At 41.1% G+C, this 19,671-nt stretch overlaps 1 protein-coding gene across 1 annotated transcript in view; it reads right to left on the bottom strand.

Moving 5' to 3' along the window:
• The window catches only part of KIF5C (kinesin family member 5C), a 155,707-nt gene that overhangs the window by 32,916 nt on the left and 103,120 nt on the right, over window positions 1–19,671 (bottom strand). The window contains exons 12-16 of the mRNA XM_002749445.7: window positions 19,393–19,568; window positions 13,936–14,004; window positions 11,496–11,702; window positions 9,305–9,451; window positions 1,716–1,904 (exon numbers count right to left, since the gene is read on the bottom strand). Of these exons, the coding sequence (XP_002749491.3) occupies window positions 1,716–1,904; window positions 9,305–9,451; window positions 11,496–11,702; window positions 13,936–14,004; window positions 19,393–19,568 (788 nt within the window). The remainder of the gene's footprint in view (window positions 1–1,715; window positions 1,905–9,304; window positions 9,452–11,495; window positions 11,703–13,935; window positions 14,005–19,392; window positions 19,569–19,671) is intronic.

Here is a 19,671-nt window from a genome sequence, read left to right on the forward strand (position 1 = left end):
CTTGCCTTGGCCCCCAAATGTTAGAGGCAGGCTGGCCAAAGCGCATTCTGTTGGCATCATGGATGACCTAGAATCACATACGAGGTGCACTGCTCCCTGATGTATATCATTTTTATTTTCGTTTTTTATAAATAATAACTATATGATTATTAAAAAAATAAAGTTCTACAGCAAATCCAGAAAAACTGGTGTAAACCTTAAACCGTAAACCAATGTATCAACTATTTCCCCCGGATATTCCTGATTTTATCTGCAGGAATTCAAAGCACAACATAAATCCAACTCAGCACTTTCATTTTCACTTCACTTTATATAATTAGACTTTCCCAATGGCTAGGTTTTATAAATTTTTTATAAGAGCTGCATAATATTATTCCACGTAACTTTCTCTTATTAGTCTGTCAATGGATATTTGGGCAATTTATTTTATTATAATGCAAAATAACACTGTCTTCAATACCTTGCGTATAAGCTTTTATATTTTTAATCAAGAAATGAGAATACCATATGAAATAAATTTTTTTCACTTTCATTAACAATGAAAAATACTGTCAGCGAAATTGCTGGACTAAATTATACTTACACTTTTGCGGTTTCTGATTTCCATGGTGCTTTTCCAAAGGACTGACCAAATTATACTTTTATCAACAATGGATGAATATATCAATTTTACTATCACACATTAGCACTGAATAATCTTTTCAACACATTTTCGCTTATTATGTTGGTTATAAAATGGAACCTTGTGGATCCATTTTAGACAGGGAGGTTGGAGATGTTTCTATGATTACATATCATTATGGTTAAAAGCACACCAGAATAAAGTAGGCTTCTGTCTGCCACCGTATTACTTGACACACCAATCCACGTTGGTATCTGTTTCCTGCTTCCTCGAAATGACTATTTTAATGCCTGGCATAAGGCAGTAAGTAGCATACAACTAGACCCCTCCTGGAAACGTCAGACCCAAATACCAAGCTCAGATAACAGTGGTAGTCCAGAAACTGGGTTGCTGTTTTCTGAAGTTACCTTACTAAACTGAAAATGCCACTCCAATAGGAAGAAGAGCAGCCTTAGGCAATAAGGAAGCGAAATGTGCCCTCGGGCTTGAAAAACCCTTGAAGACATGGGCTTTGGGTTCACACACATTTTCGTTTGAGTCCCAGCTCTGTCATTCACTGTTTGGACAATATATTTAATCTAAATCTCAGCAGCCTATCTGAAACAGAGGAATAATAATAAAACTTACCTACCAGAATTTTTTTAAGATTAAGTGAGAAATGGCACAGTGAATGGTATATAGTAAACGCTCAATAAAATGCCATCTGCTACTATTACTAGCAGTTTCTGTTTTTTCATATTAAAGTGGACCTATGGTAGAGATTAAAAGATGAAGGAATATTGCCTTACTTATAGGCATTTTAGATATTCCACCCAATGTTTTACATTCATTAACCAGCCATCCATACATCTATGGATGGGTAGATAGATATATCCTCTAAAAATGGAAAGGACTCAGTGGAATTCATGTAATTCTCCAGACAAAATGTAGTCCTAGGAATAGACCTGGGCTGCCATCCCCTGGGGATGCCAAGCTTACGCAAAGCAAAGTTCATCAACCAAGGCTACGGTGCACCGTCAGCACCAGCAAGGGCATGGAGGGAGCAGATCGCAAGAGGACAAGAATATACAAGGAAGGGAAGAGAAGGACCCACCTGTGAGATGAGCAGCTGGCAGGCTGCCAGCTCCCGCTCGCTGGCATTCATCTTCCTATTGGAGTCCATCTGGGCACTCTCAAGCTGTTTGCTTCGGTTCACCAAGGACTTGACCTCTGACTTCATCTTGCTGATGTACAGGCGGGCCATGGTAAACTCCTCCTCAATGACTCCATTCACATCTGCCAACTGAGCACAGGAGGGGACAAGCTCAAATGCTGCCCACAATTTCTGTAGGTTCATGGATTCCCCTGAAACCTGCCTCTGGACCCCCAAGATATCTGTGGATTTCTGGTTCAGAATCCTAATTAAAGGACAAGCTGAAACTACTAAACCATCAACCCAAGTTCTCCTAGACCTCAGGTGAAACTTGCAGTTGAAACCCCCTACTAAATATAATCCTCAATTAACTAAGTTTTTCATTGCCATCAATTTTTAGAAAGAGAGATGACAGTTTATGAAGAAACACTGAAGATTTTTTTTTTTCTTTTGAGACAGAATTTCACTCTTGTTACCCAGGCTGGAGTGCAATGGCGCAATCTCGGCTCACCGCAACCTCCGCCTCCTGGGTTCAGGCAATTCTCCTGCCTCAGCCTCCTGAGTAGCTGGGATTACAGGCATGCGCCACCATGCCCAGCTAATTTTTTGTATTTTTAGTAGAGACCGGGTTTCACCATGTTGACCAGGATGGTCTCGATCTGTTGACCTCGTGATCCACCCGCCTCAGCCTCCCAAAGTACTGGGATTACAGGCATGAGCCACCACACCCGGCAACACTGAAGATTTTTAAAAGGAGATAATTTCAAAAAGGTATTCCATTCAATGTCTTACACCTTACATCTCTGTAACAGCAGTGAGACCCAATGTTCCTAAAGGTGATGTTGAATTCCTATAAAAATTCAAATCAAAACTTCATTAATGTTCCCTATAGTATGTTTATTGAGGTAGAGAAGTAGTATAATGCCTTGCATATGTTTCTATAAACAAGGATTGAAATAAAAAGGTGTTTCTATATAGTCCTCAATTACACAGAAAATCAAATGAATAAGAATGCACCATTAATTAACAAAGGGCTTCTTGATAAAGGTTTCTCAGCCTAAGTTTTCATTATTACCAGTCTATTTTCCTTTGCTTTTTCACACCTACTCCTTCCAAACAGACCGTAATCTAGCTCATTATTTAAGATCATCTGAGAACAACAGTCTAAATCCACCTTAGAAGGGAAGATTCTGACATCCAGCATTCCTGCATGATCTATGTTTGGTTAAAGTTTCAAAGCTCTACCGGAAACAAAAGTTGAAGCAAAGTATTTGGGATAGAAACCCATCTGATGAAATGTAAACATCGTCTTGAAGAGCAATTGACAGAATGAGCAAGTAACTGTGTGCATATTTTGTTTAGCCACCAGAGGGCAGCGTAGCACCTCAAGAGAAAACAAAGAGCCCTGTCCAGAATCCAGCACAGAAACACCGGCTTCCATTGGTTGAAAAACAATGACTCCAACCATGTTTTGTTTTTTTTGGTTTTTTTTTTGATGTTGCACAGTACACGCTGAGTGCCCATTCATTAACTCATCATATAACTATCTGTTCAGTAAATGTTTGAGGGCTAAAAAAATGGAATCGGGTATCGGCCCTGATATTTGGTAGCAAACATGGAGTACACTGGACACTGCTGAGTGCCTGTAACTTGGCATTGACCTTACCATAAGAATTCAACAACAATACAAATGGCCAACAAACATATGGAAAATGCTCAACATCATTAATTATCAGCGAATGCAAATCAAAACCACAATGCAAAACCACCTTGCTTCTGCAAGAATGGCCATAATAAAAAAAATCAAAACATGAATAGATGTTGGCATAGATGTGGTGAAAAGGGAAGCTTCTTTACTGCTGGTGGGGATGTAAACTAGTACAACCACTCTGGAAAACAGTGTGGAGATTCCTTAAAGAACTGAAAGTAGAGCTACCACTCAATTCAGCAATCCCACTACTGGGTATCTACCCAGAGGAAAAGAAGTCATTATATGAAAAAGACACTTGCACAAGCATGTTTATAGCAGCACAACTTGCAATTCCAAAAATATGGAATCGGCCCAAATGCCCATCAGTCAACAAGTAGATTTAAAAAATTATACACACACACACACACACACACACATGGAATACTACTCAACCATAAAAAGGAACAAAATAGTGGCATTTGCAGCATCCTGGATGGAATAGGAGACTATTATTCTACATGAAGAATGGAAAACCAAACATCGTATGTTCTCACTCACAAGTGGGAGCTAAGCTATGAGAACATAAAGGCCTAAGAATGATATAATGGACTTTGGGGACTTGGAGGAAAGAATGGCATCAGGGTGGTGAGAGAGAAAAGTCTACACATTGGGTACAGTGTACACTGCTCAGGTGATGGGCACACAAAGTCTCAGAAATCACCACTAAAGAACTTATCCATGTAACCAAACACCACCTGTCCTCCAAAAGGCTACTGAAATAAAAATTAAAAAAAAAAAATTCAACAATAGTACACGTCAGGTGACTCCAATGTCAATAATACTGCAGAACATATGTCAACAGCAAGAAAATCAGCAAGTATCTATTTCTGACTCTGCCTTCATGGAGGTCCTTGCTAAACCCATTTTACTTCCGACTGTCAAAGATCTGCCTCCCAACACCCCTCTTCACTATGTTCCTTTTCTATTCCAGTGGCATTCTATCTCTCACACTGGGTGAGAAAAGCACGCAATCTTCAGTTTCCTTTGTTCTGCCAGGGTCTTTAGTCCAGTGTAGGAGAGGGAAGAGAAATATGCTCCTGAGTTTCCTGAACCTGACCAGGTAGATCTCACATCTTGTCTAGCTTCTGCAGAAAGATAAAGGAACACAGCCTACATCAGCTCCTGGTAGGAAAACGCTGCTGAGCCAGCAGTTCTGGCACCCTGGGAAGAGAATGAATCCTCCTTCTTTTCCAGGTCTGTCAAAGTAGGACACTTGGTCTTTTATGCCCAGATCCCATGTAAATTGAGGAAGAGTAAAAATACAGATATGTATAAAGATGGGCTTTCTCCAAAATGAGAGCTAGACATTTCTCCTCCCAAACCAGAGCTATAACTTCTGAAGCCAATTCTTGTCCTCGGAGATCTAAAAGGAGATTTTGAGTTTGTGCCTGATAGATAAAAACAAATGGCTTTCAACTGTGAGGTTTCTTACCACTGCAGAGTTCATATATTTAGCGGTTTCATGTTCAAAAGTTTCCAGTAATTTCAGGACACCGCTATTTCAAAAAAATAATCAGCTATCAGCTGAAATGCTATTTATAACTGTCCCAGAGTCTGATAATGCCCCCAGCAGTACATACCAGATCATGGAATCCAGTATCAATGACTAACCCAGGAGAAAAGACTGCACCGTCATGAAATCTTATGGAAGATGTGGCCTGCTGCTTCTACCTGCCTATACAGGGAGTCGCCCCCACCTCTCTACCTCCCTACTCCGTCTCTCAAGCATGCAGTGGCCGCGCAAGATGACGAACTACTGCCATTTCTAGGCCACACCCAAGGTAAATAAGGTGCTTGTTCACATTTAAAAGCCTAAAAGTTAGAATGGGACAAAGAGAAGTCAATGTGGGCCAAAAGAAACGTAGGCAGCCAGTCCAATTCAGTTCATTTACTCTGCCTCAACTTTCTATTCAGTTTCTGGCTAGATTCCTTTGAAAGTGGCAAGGTAAGATAGGCACCAAGAAGTACAAATAAAATCCTAAACCCCAAATGACTGAACAGACCCCCTCTTGGCCAACGGGACCCCAGAGAAATAAATGTTAAATACCGAGTTCTAGGCTGTGACAGATGGGGAAGTTGGAAACGCCTGGTCGTACCTGCTCCTTCGCTAATTGCCATCAGGCTTTCTTCCCCAATAATTAAACAGAAGCCAGCCCTTTTGAAATATTCGCTCCACTGCTTCACTGCTGATATCAACCATGACCCGCCCCTGCCCCTCTTTTTTGTATTTCAACACAACCACCAACCAGCATTCCTTCCCCAACAAGAGACCACCAACCACGAAGTGGTTCTGGTTCTCGCCAGGCTACTAAGGCTGCACACAGAGAGCCTTCATGTCCTCTGCTTCACCCTTTGAAGTATAGGGCCTAATTGTAATATATTTAAATGTTAAGTCTCCAGACCAAAGTGAACATGGGACCCATGTTGCAGACATGTTTATCCTGCTTCGCATGCACATACCACTCCTTTGTGAATCTTCACAGCTCCTCCTGTAACCTGTTGCATATGTACATTTGCCCCACCCCACCCCCCATTCAGTATTAATCCCTGCCTTATTCTTCCCATCCTCAAAGTGCTTATTTGTGGCTTCTGGACAGAGGCCACACTTCCCAGCCTGTAAGAATGGTCACCCTGCAGACTGCAACCCTTTATGAGAAATAGAGCTCTCCTTTCCAAATGTATGGATCTCACCATACTTCTGCTGACAGTCCAGTGCCACCAGTACACAAAAAGAAGAGAAGGCTCACTCATAAACTTGGATAAAGATAACACTGGGCTCATCTTGTTATATCCTGGGGTCATCTTGTTTTGTTGATGAAACAAAGTGCCTGGACTCTGGAAATGTTTCAAGACATGACTGAGCTGAGTATATGGGCTTTTCTGTTTTCTGGCTGTTCGGAGCTGTCTTATTTTGGAACTGTGGACTAGAGAAGGTTCCAACAGCCATCTTTCTCCCCATCCCAGAGTCCTACCAGGAGGGACCTTGTGAAAATTAAATGGCAGTTAGGGACAAAAATACAAAAGCACTGAAACAAATTTTTCATTTTCCCATATTAAAAGAATTACTATATCAATTCATAGTCATAACCAATAAGAAAAGTACATGTATGTATAAGGATAAATCTAAAACAAATGCGCAGAAATCATGTAATTTCTGAGTTGACAACTTTGATATTGTCTCAGCTTATCTTGTTTTATCAATTAGAAAAATGAAGCTCAGAGAAGTACAGTGACTCACCCAAAGTTATACAACTACTCCATTAGCTCTTTTCACCCTAATGATTAACTCACACTTATAAGAAAAAAACCCAGAATGATATAAATGAGAGCTATCAATGAAATTAACTAGGGCATCCAATGTCTGGAATCCAAAAATAATCTCAAAAACATCCAACTGAGTATTTAAAAATAATCTCAATCTCAATCATACTTCAGATTCCCAAAGGTAAAGACTTTTTTTTTAATACTGAAGCACCTAGACACTCCTGATTTCATTAGCATTTTCATCAGCTCTATTTAAGAACTTAGCATAAAAATACATTCTTCCTTTATCATTATCAGCAGCAAGCATCAGCTTCCCATAAATCAACCCCACCTTCATATTGTGAGGCCATTTAATCACTTCACATCAGAATTTTATTGCTCAACACAAATGTATGGTTCCAAAAATTAAATCTCCAAATATAAAATCACCAAACTGAAGCTTAATAAGGTTAACTCTACAGTATGTGCTAGAATTAGATTCACTCACAAGGATTTATGAAATATTCAGTTACCATACAGGTTCCATGAAAGAATGGTTAATAGGCAGTCATGTACTCTAAGTAGAGACCTGATACGCCCTCCAAAAAGAGCTTTCATCATTTCCCAGCAATAGTCTACAAAAGGAAGCCTAATCTTGGGAGCTTTTCTGTATTTAACAATCTCAACTCACAACCTCAGTGTTCCCACTAAACAGACTGATGTAGAATTCATCTTTCTAAAGATAAAATGGCTAAATGCAAAGATTTTGGTTTCAGCAAATTGTGAGATGTAAGGTAAGCAATGTCATTACCATTCCCCAGCTCAAGAAAATCAACATATATCATCACTGACTCCTCTGTGTAAGATGCTATATTATTATAAAGCTATGGGAATCAAAACATTGTGGTATTGGCAGAAAGACTTGATCCACGAAACAAAATAGAGAGACCAGAAAGAGCCCCACATACTTTTGGCAGAGATGGAGACACTCATTATCTTAACGGTGCTGATGGTTTCATGAGTGTACACATATGTCGAAATTTCTCAGACTGTATACTTTCAATATGAACAGCTTTATGTAAATTATACCCAATAAAATTTTGTTTTAAAAGTGTCTCTACCCTGTTTTTTTGGTTAATGACAACAATGGCCTTTCTATATTCCAGAAAATTGTTAACTGCTCTTGGCTGACACCATTTTTAATTATCTCTCTTCCTTCTATTCCTAGCTCCTAGACAACTTTATACCACCCCTATTCTCCCCACATCTTACTTTCTAGCCATCAAGAGCACCAATGACCAGGCACAGTGGCTCATGCCTGTATTCCCAGCACTTTGGGAGGCCAAGGTGGGCAAATCACTTGAGGCCAGGAATTTGAGATCAGCCTGGCCAACATGGAGAAATCCCATCTCTACTAAAAAATTAAAAGAAAAATACAAAAATTAGCAGAACATGGTGGCACATGCCTGTAATTCCAGCTTCTCGGGAGACTGAGGCACAAGAATCACTAGAATATGGGAGGCAGAGATTGCAGTGAGCCGAGATTGCACCACTGCACTCCAGTCTCTGGGTGACAGAGCAAAACTCTGTCTCAAAAAACAAACAAAAAAACCAAGAGCACCAATGCATACAACACGAGGGGATCCATCACAATTGGTTTATGCCAATTATAGTAATCCTATTCCCCTTTGCTTTCCCAGAAACGTGGAGTGGTCATGTGATCCAATCCTGGCCAATGAAGTGTAAGGAAATGTCTCCTGGGGACATCTGGGATATGTTTCCCTCCTAGATGAAAGCAGTTGGCCTTTTCAGCCCATCCTGCCTTGAATGTCGTTGAGTGAGGATGTGATGATTTGTACTACAGCAGCTATCTTGCTACCATGAGGCACAATCCTCTGGATATGAAAAGGAAACAGGCTGGGAATTTGACATTATTGAGTCATGGCACCAAACCAAAATTTACTTCTCAAACTTTAATAAACATAAAGAATCACCTGGAGGATCTTGTTAAAGTACAGATTTTGATTCAATAGGTCTGCGGTGGGGCCTGAGAGGCTGTAGTTCCAATAAGCTTCCTGTTGAGGCAGATCACACCCTGAATAGCGAGATTTTAGGCTTCTGATATCGTGATAATTAAATGTGGTTTTATTTCTTAAGCCATAGAATCCTATTACTTTCACACTGACTTGTTGGAGAATTTTCACTCCACTGGGCTCTTTTAGAAATGGAAAAACACAATTCTGAGATTTGAACTGTTGCTTAAGCTATTTAATTCCAAACTTCTGCAACAAAATAAGTTTGAGGAATAAACCAGTTTACACAAAGACAACCAAGATTTGAAGACACTGCCTAGATTTCAAAGGTAAATTTGTTTTTCCTCCTCACTCCAACAACCATTCACTCAGTCATTCAATCAGTCCTTTTCTCATTCATACAAACACTACCAAGCATATGGCAGATGCAAAGCACAGTGCTAAGTATTGATGCTTAAAAGAATAAAGCATAGACCCCGCTAACTTGATAAGAACAGGCAGAGAGGATAAAAGGGCTGGCTTACGGTTTTCACATCATTGGTGCCAATAATTCCACCTATCTCCCCCAAATCTTTCAACAGCAAATTCAGGATCTCAGTTGCCCTTTTCTTCTGGTGGTTGCTAAGCTCTTGTAGCTGGCTCAGCTCTCTCTGCGTGGTTGTCAATGTAGTCTGAAAAACAAATTTCAACAACAAATTCAAAGAGTTGTCCATCAATTTCATACACTCCACATTACAAAGAATAACACCATCATGTAGAATGGATTTCTTTTACATGACTTCAACCTAAGAATCATTTTAAGGCAAATGGTTGCATAGCCCTGCATTCTTAGATAAGAAGAGGAACTCTATATTCACAAGTTATATCACATGGCCTGATGTTATATGTCTACATATCAGATGACAATTTCCAAGTCAGGGAAATAAGTTATTAAAAATAAGTAAAGCCAAAAAAGAAATCTTAAGTTTATAACGTAATTGCATCCTCCTACTTACCAGATGTTCTATTTCAGACCTCCCTGTTTCATTTCATGGTCTAAACTCACCTGCAAGTGTCCCCACCTCCACTCCTAAACAAACCTGCTCCCTGGCAACCTCCATATTTCCACCTAAATTGACAAAGACAGGTGGATCTAAAACAGATGGCCTAGAGGAACATCAACAAGTTTAGAAAACTTCACAAAAGTCTAATTTTCAGAGTGAAGCTGAATTAAACACTCTTCATCTTTTTTCAAAATTAGGTTAAGTTCAATAGTTGGTTTCTTACTATATAGCAGAAGCTCTATTTTCTTGTCAAACTTTAATAAACCCATCTCTTTTTCATCCTTCCTGTATCTTGACAAAAGGTATGTATTCTTAACTAATGCTCACCATCAGTAAAACAGTTATCTGCTTATACAATTCTCCCATATGTAGCCAGGGCATTCTTAAACAATCTAATAATCATCTTCTAAACCAATCTAGTAATACTTTGGTTTCATGGCAAGTAAGAACTGTATTATGAAAAATGTTTCATTGTTTTAAGAAGGAAATAATATTAAGGATGAATTAAAAGAATCCCATAGAAAACACTAAGCAGAGGAAATCTAAGTCTCCCCTTTCCTAAGTGACATCTGAATGAGTTTGTTTTATTTTGTTTGGCATTGCCAACTGCTTATGTCATCTTGTTTTTAAAACCCACAGAGGCAGTAGTCCCCATCTTAGGAAGCTGCTAGAAAAGTCTTCTTCCTGCATGCCGTGAGGAGAACTTCCTGTCAGCCTCACAGTCGGCAGATCAGCACTCTCCTGTGCCATCTGCCACTTCTTTTTAAACTGGATGCTTTCCACAAAGCAGGCTGGGCACAAGCCCAGGACACCAGGCCATTGCACAGAAGTGCTAAGGAAAGCAGGTTAGAGTCACTCAGCTTCTCTACCACTCATTTTCCAGGTAGAAAAGGACACATCCCATCCCATCATGCCAAACACTCACTGGCCCTGCTACTGCTAGCTCACTGTAGAACCTACGGCATCTTTCATTAGAAGAATCTGGAAATAAGGGAATGTGCAGGCTGAAACACTGGCTTAAAACAGAATAGCAAACAAACAAACAAGGGCAGCTTAATTCCAGGCTCCTGAAAATAACAGCCAGGACAGGAAGCCCACAGAAAGGAATGGAATTCATTCAGGAGGGTATAAGCAAGAAGAGTGAAGTCCATACCTTCTGTGGGACCCCATTTCTTGCCAGTAGCAATGCTTGGAGATGTATGTATTGATATTGTAGCACATGCACAGATCTGTGCTGAGTGTTTTACATAAACTGTCACTAATCTTCACACCATGCAAGCAGCATGTTATCATTGCCATTTTTACAGATAAGGGAATGAATACTCACAAAACTTTACTGTCGCAGCTAAGGTCTAAGAGTTATGAAGTCAGACTTGTAACTAAGATTTTCTGGCTCCAAAGTCTGCACTCTTTTCACTATTCCCACAGAGCATCCCCACTAATGTTATAAATTCTCTGGATATAAAGCAGTCGTGATATGCAGTTCAAGATGAGTGGACAAAAGTCACTTGCATGAAGTATTTCAATTGTTGGTGGGATCTCAGAGAATACATCTAACACTGAATAACTATTCAGCCACCACCTCCTTATACCACGTCTGTCAATGAATAGCAATATGAGTACAGGAATGGCAGCCAAGGAAGTCCCACCCCCTAGACACAAATGCTCCAACCGTTTTCTGGGCCAGCTCGTCTGTCAGCTGCTCATTGGCCCGGGTCTTATCCTCCACTTCCTGTGATTTCTGGTCGTAATTGACAGCCAGCTCCTCCAGGGCCTGGAGAACTTCTTTCACCTCATCCTTGGCTGCCTCGTTTTCAATCTGGAGACGTGTCAGCTCCTCTTGTATCTTCTCATAGTCTCTTCTTGTGGAAGCTAAAAGCTAGGGAAATAGGATGGCATGGAACTTGTGAAACTAGTGTTCAAATGTTTACATTCTATGCTGTATCCAAAATTAAGTAATTTAAAAACAAGATACAAGAAAAAAAGTTGGAAAACTTCAGGATGATGGAAAATCTCACAGTATGGTCCAGACTTTAAAAATAAATAAATTAAAAGACAGATATGTTCTTATTGCAAAATCTGTTTTGTGTGCACATGTGTTTTGTTTTATATGTTATTTTTTGTTGTTAGTTTAAAGCTGTATAGCCTTAACTCAAAGAAAACTGTATTTTATAGTTAGTTGGCTATTCCATACTTTAAACAAAGTATTGGGGCCAGATGCAGTGGCTCATGCCTATAATTCCAGCACTTTGAGAGGCCGAGGCAGGTGGAGCACTTGAGGTCAGGAGTGGCCAACATGGCAAAACCCCATCCCTACTAAAAATACAGAAAAAAAATTCACTGGGTGTGGTGGCACCTATAATCCCAGCTACTTGGGAGGCTGAGGCAGGAGAATCGCTTGAACCCGGGAGGCGGAGGTTGTAGTGAGCCGAGATCACGCCACTGCACTATAGCCTGGGCAGCAGAGCAAGACTTCATCTAAATAAACAAACAAAGGATGCAAGAAAATAACACTTACATCGTTTTTAAATGTTATCAGGATTTCACATTGTACACTGGTTGACTTCACAATCAACTAAAACAGTGTAAAAGAGCAATCGGTCAGCCTTTTTTTTAGCATCCATCATGAATGTACAAAAGCATGTACCCCAAACATTATTAGTTAAAAGCAAATGTCTGGGCTTGCCGACGCTCTCATTATCTTTGTTCCTACGTTGATTTTCCTATATTGAACAGATATTGTCTTGATAGTATAGAAAAAGAAAAATGTTAAGAAGTTTTAATAGTAACAAGAAGGAAAGTTTATCCCAGGCAGCTGTGTCAACGTGGGGAAACTAGAGTAGAATGGGAGGTAGAAGGCAGGAAACACAAGCAAATGGAAGGCCTCGACTATAGCTAAGAGAGATCAATGAAATATAGTTCACCTAATTACAAAAGTGTAGATGATCTCCCTACAAAGGGAAGTATTTGAGAAGGGGAGGTAATCATTGTCCTAAAGAGATGAAGGGGAACAAAGGGGAAGGAAATGGTTACAGAGGCCTGGGACTGAGGACAGGACTCCAGGCATGGAGTCATTGCATGGTGGGATCCAATCCACAGCATTTAAGCAATGAAGCAGAAAGCAGCTTAAAGCACAAAAGAGAACAACACTTAAACAGTCCTCAGAGAGCGGAGTACTAATTGTGCACGTTTGATAGGTTGGCTGGCTCTCCTTTGCTCAGGTTCTTGTTTGTAAAATACTTGGCAAAACACAATGTAATAAGAACACTTACTGAAGAACTGAATCCCTTTTGGGAGAGACTGAAAACAAATTTCCCTCGTTTTCAGTGTATCAAATATATGCTGATACAGTACTCAGGCCCTATTCTCTTTGCCTTCCCCCTCTTCTACCTTCTAGTTTTGTTTTTGTGTTTCCCTGCAGGACAGCAGGAGAACATGGTATATCAAAGACCTGAGACAGCTGCTGCAAAACTGAAATAGTACTCAAACAACAGGACACAGTAGCTATGGGAGGCAGAATCATCCTTTTCCAAGGCCCAACGAGGTGGCTCACACCTATAATCCCAATGCTTTGGGAACCAGGGCAGCAGGCAAGCTTGAGGCCAGGAGTTCAAGATCACCCTGAGCAACATGGCAAAACTCTGCCTCAAAATATTAAAACATTAGCTATGTATGATGGTACACTCTTGTAGTCTTGGCTACTTGGGAGTCTTGGGCAGGAAGATCACCTGAGCCTTGGAGGTTGCAGTGCGCCACGATCGTACCACTGCACTCCAGCCTGGACAACAGAGGGAGATCTCATCTCAAAAAATAAAAACAAAAAAGGATCATCCTTGCGCGATTACCGAACCAAAGGTCTCTGCTCTTCCAGTACTAAGTGTAGCCGCTGGCTACTGAATCTCAAAACACCAGGGGTTCTTGAAAGTCAGACATTTGTTTTCGAAATTTAGTGATAATCAGCTTGTAACAGGCAGTGAAGGGAAATCTAGCAAGAAATTTCCACATGAATCTGTGATTATGAAAAGCTTCTTTACAAATTAAATTTCTAGAACAAACATCAACAACAAAGAATAATAGAAGAACTTTGTGAAAAAAAATATTGCATTCTTTACCTCATCCTGATCCAACATCTGCTGCTTCAGCTTTTCAGCCAGCTGGCTCTGCTGGTTAATTTCATCATCCTGAAACGAAACATCATGTTTGTTTTTTTGGTTAGTTATGCCATTTTTGATATCCCGATCTCCCAATGACAGCCGGCTACCATACGTTTGCTGATAAGGAGGAAGGAATGGTGTGGTGGTGCTGCACGGAAAACAGACTGGTTCTGAGATCTCCTTCAGTTAAAATATCTCTTCATCCACCTTTCTCAGCAGGTGAAACATCTGAATATTCTGGAAATATAATATCCTGCACATTCAACCCAATTCCTGCTCATTGAGAAATCAGAGATCTGGGGTTTGGGAACTGGAAGGGACTTTGGAGATATCCCTCCTAATTCAAAGATGTTAACAGTGAAATTCCTAATTCAAAAAATAAAGGAGTGAATTCCTCACTATCTGCAACATAATGTTATCGTCCCAAATCCTGTCGAGCACATCAGTAAACAGGAGTGCTGCCACCAGATTGGTAGGGAGAGCCAACATTTCCACTTAAATCTCTCAGAGAGACCAGAAAAACATGAACTGGAGATTTGCCATTGGAAGACCTTCCTCTTGATTGGAAGTTAATTTTCTTACCAGTTAAAAAAAATTTTTTTTAACTTTAGGGCAGCTGAAGGGCAGACACATTCATGCTTACTTTCTGGGCTGTTGCTGAAGTGGAAAAGGCACATTCTCTCTTCTCACTCTCATTTTCTGCCACTAGGTGTTGCTGCCACAAAAGCAAGGGAATTTGCTGCCCACCTCTCCCCGCCTCCCCTTAGACTCGATCCACCCCCAGTGCAGGCAAAGCAGCAGGCAGATGACACCTAACTACATAAAAAACACAATCTTCACTGCGTTATTTTCATGACTTCAAATAAAATGTAAAACATAGCCCGTGAAGATGACAACCTGGCTTCTAGGGCCTAAACACCAAACAGTCAGATTCAATTGAGCATCCTTGGGCTCTCCTTCGTGCCAGGTCCTACCTAGGTGATTTCATCAGCAGCCCAGAAAAACACACCCTATACTATGCTTTTTGCCTTTTCCAGAGGTGAGATCCAACCCAGATTTAAGGGCCTGGGTCACAGAACCTCCATGTTCCACGGGATATTCCCAGGTCTGTGTGGTGGTATCTATGCATATATTTGAATCAGGTTAATTCAATGTCACAAACTAATGCTTTCCATGGAGAAAGAGAATTCTAAAATCAGCCGTACGGGATCTGAATCTCCTTGTCCTTTATGTGGAACATCATTTGGCTTCGCTTCTCTGCTCAAAGATATCCTGTTTCTACTGAACTCTTTACACCAATGTTTCTTTAATGGTTCTATTTTCTTGCACAAATCATATTTCTGGCAGGCGAATTAGGGAAATTATACCAGAATGAAACCTCCAAAAACTGGCACTTCTACAACTAGAAGACTATTTTGTAGATATATTTTCTCTTCCTCTTTATAAACTTAGCATGTCAGTTACCAGGAACAATTTTGTGTTTATGTTCCTAAGCACTTAAATATTAAACAACTTAGCATAAAGTACTCAAAGAGTTTACCATCAAGAGCTACTGTCTCTTCCCCTGGGACAAATGGACAAGCACTACAAGTGATATAAATCATGACAGGAGAGAAATGGTGGAGTAAACTCTGTTCTTATGCTGTGTTTATTTCAAAGCCTGAAGATGCAGGCTTCCTCTCGACAGGTGACAGGCTGGGATGCAGTGATTTTTTAAGGTACAGTAATAAACAAAGGGCCCCTGGCCCCACCTGGAAAGATGAAGAACAAGGATGATGTTACAGAAGACATGTATCACTTGTACCAGAGACTTTTCCCAAACTCCATTTACCTTTCATTAAGGCAACTTCTCTAAGAAATTAATGAGATCTATTGTGATTTTTTTAAGTCTTTCAAAACTTCCAGAATAATAATGTGTGCTTATATCTACACATTCAACTGCATCTCTTAGAACATGCGTAAGCACACTCACTCTGATGCCAGCACTAAAGATCTTGTCCATGGATAATAAATTGTAAAGCACTTTTCAGAAAATATTTTTATACTTGAATTTTCTTATACATGAAATAGCATGAGGCCAGGTACAGTGGCTCATGTCTATAATTCCAGCACTTTGGGAGGTAAGGCAGCTGGATCACTGGAGTCCAGGAGTTCAAGACCAGCCTGAGCAACATGGCAAAACCCTATCTCTATAAAACATACCAAAAAAATTAGCTGAGTGTGGTGGTATGTGCGTATAGTCCCAGCTACTCAGGAGGCTGACGCAGGTGGATGACTTGAGCTACGAAGGCTGAAGCTGCAGTGAGCTGTGATTTTACCACTGCACTCCGGCCTGGGCAATAGAACAAGACCCTGTCTCGAAATTTTTTTTTAATTAAAAAAAAAACAAAACATGTGGCCAGGCATGGTGGATCATGCCTGTAATCCCAGCACTTTAGGAGGCCGAGGTAGGTGCATCATGAGGTCAGGAAATTGAGACCACCCTGGCTTACATGGTCAAACCCCGTCTCTACTAAAAATACAAAAATTAGTCGGGCATAGTGGCATGCATCTGTAATCCAAGCTACTCAGGAGGCTGAGGCAGGAGAATTGCTTGAACCCAGGAGGCGGAGGTTGCAGTGAGCCAAGAGTGTGCCCCTGCACTCCAGCCTGAGTGACAGAGCAAGACTCTGTCTCAAAAAAAAATAATAATGTAAATAACGTGCACACCCTTATAAATGTGAAACTAGTCAACCCTAGTTGTCCACAAGTCACTGGTCACCTTTAATTATAAAGATGTTTTTGTTGCAATGGTAATTGGCATAAAAATAATCAACTTTTATTTCTATTTAAGCTTGTTTCATCTCAGGATCTCCAATAGCAGAGCAGTACTGTAGAGGGACAAGGACTAAGAGAGAGTGTCAGTGCCAACTTGGTCACCTTGTGTCTCTGCTGGTGGGCCCCTTGGTACCACACCCCTTCCACACCACATGCGGAAGTAAGCAGAGCCAGTGGGAGACCAGAAGAAAGAAGGGAACTAATATTTACTGGGCACCTGCAATGCACTAGTAATCCTCACTGCAACCTTTTGAAGTAACAGATAGGACCCTCACAATACAGAGAAGAGCACCATCAGCAGGGCCAGGTACCAGCCCAGGACTCAGCATTATTGTCCCAGGTCTGCACAGGTCTGTGTCACTGTCACAGGTCTGACTCCACAGTGCATGCTTGCCCATCACACAGCTTGGCCTTGGGAGACTACTTGTCCTTGGAGCCCTGGCAGGGAAGCACAGAGGGACAGAAGGGACAGAAGGGGCAGCTGAGAGGAAACCATGTGGTCTTTCTCCATCTACACCCAAAATAAATCCACTGAGGTTGAACAGGTCCTCATTTAAAGGGCTGAGGGCAAAACAGGATGAGCACTGGAGTGGGAGTCAGAAGATAGGTAACCTCATCCTAGTTCTGCCACCTCTGTATGATATACACTTGGGTAAGTCATATAGCCACCCTGGCTAGTGCCTCACTCAAACCTAAATACCACCTGTTCCACCATTCAGTAACATAAAAAGGTGCCATATCCCACCTCATGTATTCTTCAAGCATCAAACCACCTACATCAACAGAAATGTGGAAGAGCCTCCTAGAACCTTTGAGAGGAGGACCCCGAAGAATGACAGCTGGCAAGACATAATCAGGCAGTCAGTGGGGTCACTGAGGGCAAACCATTAGCTCTGGTCCCCCGCCAAGGCTGATGCTTCTAAGCTCAGTCCTCTCCCATATCTCTCAGCATCATCATGTGATGGACCACAAATGCCGGCCTTGAACTGTGGGCCTTACAGAATCTTCAAAGCACATGCTGTAGGAAATGACAAAACAAAATGACCTAGGCTGGCCATCAGGAGACAGACACTCAAGCCAGCTCCTCAGCTACCAACTGAATGCCTTGGACATGCATTTTCATCTCTCTGTCCTAATCACTACATTTCATAAGTCAGATTTGAGACTTTAAAGTCTTTCTCTTGGATCAATGAAAGTTCCTTGTGCTGACAAGGTAAATGATCCTGATTCCACCATGCAGGGTCTATTCATAGAGAACGGAACACAGAATCAGCTTCTCATCCCCTCACCCAGGATTCTCTATGATTACTAAAAATGAGCCCATCAGTTCTAAAATGAAAAAAACAATGCATATGGTCTAATCTTCTTTACCATTTAGGCAATAGCAATTCCTTGGAGAAATCAAGAAATTTTTTTCATATACTGTTAACTATTGATCTCCTCTTTCTCTTTGTTTGAGGTTTTGCATAAAATACATGGGTAGAAATGGAAGATAATGGTATGCTTGGAGCCTAAAGGGCAAGTAACCCATCTCGTGGGTGTGAACATTTTATTAAATGTGTTTTCAGAAGGGTGAGATGACCCCAGATTAATGCTGTGGTTATAGTGCAAGCTCTTGGAATCACAAACAAGCAGAACTAGCTTCCTTAAGGCGACCAGTCACATTCAGCTTGCAAAGGTTATACCAGACTCAGCTTTACCCCGAAGAGAGAGGCCTGTAAGATTAATGGCAATGTTAACATAACAAACCTGTTTCATATGAGCCAGAGGTGTCCCTAAGCACTCTGAGCTGAACCACAGCAGAAAAGATTAAATCAGACTAAAAATATCAGCAACCTTGATGAAATGAACTGAAAGGAGTTAGAATATTCCAAGGGCAACATGCCAACATCATATAAAACATCAATTCAATTCCCATGCCTCTGGGATTTCTAACCCAATCTTTAATTGGTTCTCCCAGTGTTCTCCAAGGCCTCTTTTTCTCTATGCCAACTTGTGCATTTACATGACTATTTGAGTCCCAAAAGCTTGTCATAAAATTGGACATCTCCAATTAGCATGTTCAAACTACTTCATTCAAGAAATGTACCTGTAAAAAGAGCTTCACCAATTAGGTGAAGCCACCAGACCACACGGCTATTGGTTTCTCATTCCAGGGCCTTATGGCTATGTAATTAAAGTACCTGCTTGAATTTTGGGAGTCACACTCTTGCCCCTAGCTGAGGCTACTGCTGGAGTTTCCAAGAGGTGAAGAACAGGCCCAGAGAAGAAAGGAAGGGAACCTTAAAAATCACGGACACACACACCCCGTCTTTCATCAGTAATCAGCCCAGTCCAATGTCTAGAAGACAAAACTATAAATAGCATCTGCCTGTCTATCTAGGCCAACACTCTGCTCTTTTAATCAAGTTCCCCTTAACATGTCCATTCCACATGAATCAAGCTCCCAGAGTCTGCACCAACAAAGCGCTAGGGTAGGTATTAGGAAACCAGACATAAAGATCGAGCTGCAGCCCTACATCAGCTCCACAGGGAGCTGGGACCTGCCATCTTTCATCTGTGTAGCAGGGTGAGAACTGTAAATCTCTGGCCACGGACCTTGTCATCCAGTTGTCTGTAGAGACTGGAGATCTCCTCATCGTACTTCTCTTTATCCTCTGTAGAAATGCCAGCCACAACAGGAGCAATATTGTCAATGATAGGGGTGTTATCACAAGGTTCCAGGTTCTTCTGGTCCTTGGCACTGATCTGTTCATCCTCAGGCACAGCTTCTCCTAAAAAACATAGCCAAGAGGAGTTGGGGATTAAAGAAACTGAGCATGCAACCCTCCAGGAAGTGTTCAAAAATAATCAGTCCTGGTGAAAAATACACAGAGG

Source organism: Callithrix jacchus, chromosome 6 (genome assembly GCF_049354715.1).
Source record: "Callithrix jacchus isolate 240 chromosome 6, calJac240_pri, whole genome shotgun sequence".
NCBI classification, from domain to species: domain Eukaryota; kingdom Metazoa; phylum Chordata; class Mammalia; order Primates; family Cebidae; genus Callithrix; species Callithrix jacchus.